Source organism: Elephantulus edwardii, unplaced genomic scaffold (genome assembly GCF_000299155.1).
Source record: "Elephantulus edwardii isolate Elephantulus edwardi_28Jun2011 unplaced genomic scaffold, EleEdw1.0 scaffold00302, whole genome shotgun sequence".
NCBI lineage: Eukaryota > Metazoa > Chordata > Mammalia > Macroscelidea > Macroscelididae > Elephantulus > Elephantulus edwardii.
The window spans coordinates 2,528,111-2,532,035 of NW_006400052.1; the positions used below are offsets into that span (position 1 = coordinate 2,528,111).

Below are 3,925 nucleotides of genomic sequence, written 5' to 3' on the forward strand. Positions count from 1 at the left end.
CGTTAGATTACCTGGTTTTAAAAAGGAGGGGATTTAGGACGCAGACAGTGGGTGGGGTGTCTGATCTTTGAACTCCCCCTTCATGCAGGGACCTTATCTCCACACCTCAATCACTCTCCGCCTGATTCCCTTTTCAGGGACAGAAAAAAACCCAAAAACCAAACCCAAACCCCAGAACCAAACAGGGAACGTAGGCGGAGTTGGTTTTCAGGTTTTTATTGTGGGTGCATTTCTGGTCTGGGCCGGGTAGGGTGGGGTAGGCCCTTCCCAGAGGCAGCAGAGGAGGCCAGGTGGGCCGGCTGGGCATGGATGGGGAGGGTGGGCAGCTTCACTGTCGGATCTTCAATTCCCGCGCCATCTGGCACAGGGCGCAGGGCAGACAAAAGGTGAGGGCGGCCCAATCGTGTCCAACGGAGCCCTACAGGGTGGAAGAGAGCCGTCAGAGGTCCTGCCAGGGCGCTCGGAGTCCGACTCCCAAACCCTCCTCACTCAGGCCCAGGAGTCCAGGGTCCAAGTCGCCTCCTCCCTCAGACCCGGGAGTCGCCAGCCCTTGCTCCCGCAGGCCCAGTCTGCGCGCACCTGGATGTGGTAGCGCTCACGCATGCCGGTTCGCAGGGAGTGCAGGCCTCCGGGCAGGTAGGGCGCGCAGCAGCACTCCCCGAAGTCGTCGGAGATGCGACAGGCCAGGCACAGGGGCGCGAAGGTGCCGCACAGACCTGGGGAGGGCACAGGAGTCAGGGCGCACGTCGGGTACTGGCCGGTGGTTCCGCCCCGGGGACAGGCGAGGTTGAGGAGTCCCAGGGACTAGAGCGAGTACTGCTGGGGAGGGAAGTTAGGGTCCTCGCGGGAGTTAGGGGTCTGGGAGGGCGATTAAAGACTGGAAATTAAGGGTTCGACGGGGAAGTTGGGAGCCAGACGGGAAAGTTAAGGGTGCAGGAGGAAAGTTGAGGGTGCGGGGTTGGACAGGGGGCGTGCAGTGTTGGAAGACGTGGTGAGGGTCCACGGAAGGAGTGAAGGTTCCAGAATGGGAAATCAGGGTTCCATCAGGGTGTCCGAAGGGCTGGAGGTGCCATGGTCTGGAGAGGGAGGGGACACTCACAGACGGGCATGTCGTTGCAGCAATCCGTGAGGCCCGTGTGCCAGTCGCTGAGCTGGGTCTGGTAGCAGCTGCTGGTGCACTGGGGCTGGCTGGTCACCGCGTAGGACATGGCTGCGGGGGCGGGGGGCCGGGGTCAGCGGGGAGCCTCCTGGCCCTGCACCCCTTACAGCCCTCCCTCTGCCGGGCATTCTGGGCGGGGCCGCTAGGCCGCCCACTTCGGGTACATCGCTGCGCCTCCCCTTTCCCCGTTGACACCCCGTTTTGCGTCTCTAGTGCTGGGGCCTCCAGCTTATCCAGCTGGGCTGGGGTGAGCGGCTCCTGCACGTCCGGGGAGAGTGGGTGCCGCCGCCTCCTCCACGTCTGGGTCTGGGGTGCTGGGATCCCACATTCCGAGGCCCTCTGGGGTGGAAGCGGATGCCGTCTGTCTTGGTCGCGGGGTGCCCAGGGGAGTGAGGGTGGCTGGTCCATCCAGCGATCCCACCTTTGCCTTTCACGTTGTCGTGCATCTCAAACTGCATCGTGCGGACCCTGAGCAGGTGGCGGTGGGGACTGAGGTGGCGGAGGCGGCAGAGAGGTGCGGAGTGTGTCCAAGGGACGCTGGCGACTGGGGGGAGGGACTGGGGGCTAAGGTGCTGGGCTCTTAAAGGGGCGGAGAGCTAGGGAGAAAGAGGCCGAGTCACCCGGAGAGACAAGGAATAGGGTACGGAGTGGGGGGGGGGGCGAGAAGCTCGCCCATCTCTTCACAGGTGCCCGACAGACCCAGAGAGACCCTCTCCTCATACCAGAGGCAAAACTGGGGCCAGCAGGAGATGGAGGCGCGCAGAGTCAGACAAAAGAGAGAGTGAGATCTGAGCCAGGTGTCCATAGACAGGCCAAACGTTCATGGCCTGGGACTCCACTGTAAGCCCATTTCACAGACGGAACACTGAGGCTCAGAGAGACGAAGAGAATTGCTGCACTTCTGATGGCCCAGGCCCAGGTGACCAGCAGCAGGGGCTGAGCCCCAAACTTACACACTCAACCCCGTACCACTTAGGCTGAGAAGGGGGACTAGAACAGGTAGGACATGGATAGACATCAAGACAGACAGAGATGCCCAGAGAAATAGGTAATCTGAAGACATGAAGGAGAGGAAGAGACATGAGAGGGGCAGATGGGGAGAGAATGGAGCAGAGATACCAGCCTTAGAGATCCTACCTTTAGGGCTGCGATGACAGTGATGATGACAGGTGTGGTGACACAGGCACTGGGTTGTCAGTCTTGGACCAGGAGCCGCTTATATATATTCAGGCCAGGCAGCAGTCTGGGGCGGGGCTCTGACGGAGGTGCGTAGGGAGCCAGCAGGTCCGGTGACCCTCTTCCCCTTTAACAGGGATTTCCCTTCCCTCTCCATCCCCCGTCTTCCCTCTATCTTCAACTTCCCCCTTGGGCCTCACCTCTCAAGACTGAGGAAATGGGGATGGTCCAAGGGGGTGGAGACAGAACAAGGAAGGTATGGGCAGAAAGACCCGTGAGATGATGGGAGAGGAGGGGGTGAGCAGGGTCAAAGGCAGAGATCAAAAGATGGCAAGATTTGGTAATAAGGGAAGATAGCAGAAAATAAGACTGAGAGATGAGAAGTGGGTAGAATGGACTTAGAGAAAAGAGAGAGGAGAGAGGCAGGAGGGAGGGAGAAAGGACCAGCAGAAGGGAGGTGCAGGAGAGATTGGACGTGTGGGGTGCCCCTTTGAGGATCGCCCCAGCATCTTTAGTGATATCCTCTATTGCCCTGGGAGATGTCCTTTTCCCTTTCCTTCATGGCCTGGAGGGCTATTGGGAACAGTGTGTTTTAGGGGGGTGTAACTCACCTTGGAACCAAGGTAAATAAACACATCTCACTCCACCTCCAAATTGAGAATGGAGAAAGCAGCCCAGGAACTGAGACAGTTCTGAAAAAAGAGGCTTCCTGGGACCCCTGAGTATTAACTGGGGGCTGGATTCCTAAGTCCTGGGGCAGGAGACCTGAGGGGGCAGTGTCTGGGGGCTCAGGGGCTCAGGTTTTGTTAGAGTAGGTTGTACCCCTACTTTACACATGGGATGGTGGACTTGGGTTCCCCACACAGGATTCTGGAGGTGAAGGAGTCTCCCCTTAGACAGGATTGGCGGGACTGGAGGTGACTCAGTGAAGGAAGTGGCACTAGAGCCGGGTGGGGTTCTCTGGACGGGTGTTACCCCAAAAATGCAGGAGGCACCAGAAAACTAGGGTGTCACCTGTACAAAAGATGGTGTTGTCACCTTGCTGGGAATGGAGAAGGGGTGATGGCAGGCAGATCACCCTGCTGGCCTGGGATCCCAGCTTCTCCCAGTCCCCCACCTCCACGAAGGACAGGACCTGGTCTCCAGTCACCACCAGATTGCTCACTCTCCTTGCTAAAGATGTGTGGGTACTGCTTGTTCTCCTGCCTGTGGGTCTCAGCCTTTGGTGTCTGGGGTCCATCTTTCCACCACTTAGATCCGAGCATGTCTGTTTCCCCATCCCTGAGTCCCTTTCTCTGTATCTTTGCCTCTCCAGCTGTAAATCTATTTCTATCTCTATCTCTGTTTCCTCATTTCTGCAAATCTGTCTCCAAACCTCTAAGTCTCTTTTTGTCTGTGTCTTCATCCTGGGGGTCTCTGTTTCCACCCCTCCATCTCTCTTCTCATCTCTGCATCATCCTCTCTCCTCAGCTCCAGGTCTGCCTTATGGAGGCAGCCCCAGACCCCCCACCAAGTCAACTTGTCTATGAGCTGGGTGTGACTCAGGGTCAGTCATCCCCAGGGACCCTCAGGCTTCCAGGATGACAGCTT

General features: G+C 58.4%; 1 protein-coding gene across 1 annotated transcript; it reads right to left on the bottom strand.

Moving 5' to 3' along the window:
* Nucleotides 1–283: 283 nt before the first annotated feature.
* Nucleotides 284–1,642, bottom strand: CNFN (cornifelin). The gene is made up of 4 exons (XM_006900943.1): nucleotides 1,581–1,642; nucleotides 1,100–1,210; nucleotides 580–716; nucleotides 284–418 (listed from the first exon to the last, which is right to left on the bottom strand). Exons 1-4 carry the CDS (start codon nucleotides 1,615–1,617, stop codon nucleotides 329–331), a joined length of 375 nt encoding a protein of 124 aa, XP_006901005.1. The 5' UTR covers nucleotides 1,618–1,642; the 3' UTR covers nucleotides 284–328.
* Nucleotides 1,643–3,925: the final 2,283 nt, after the last annotated feature.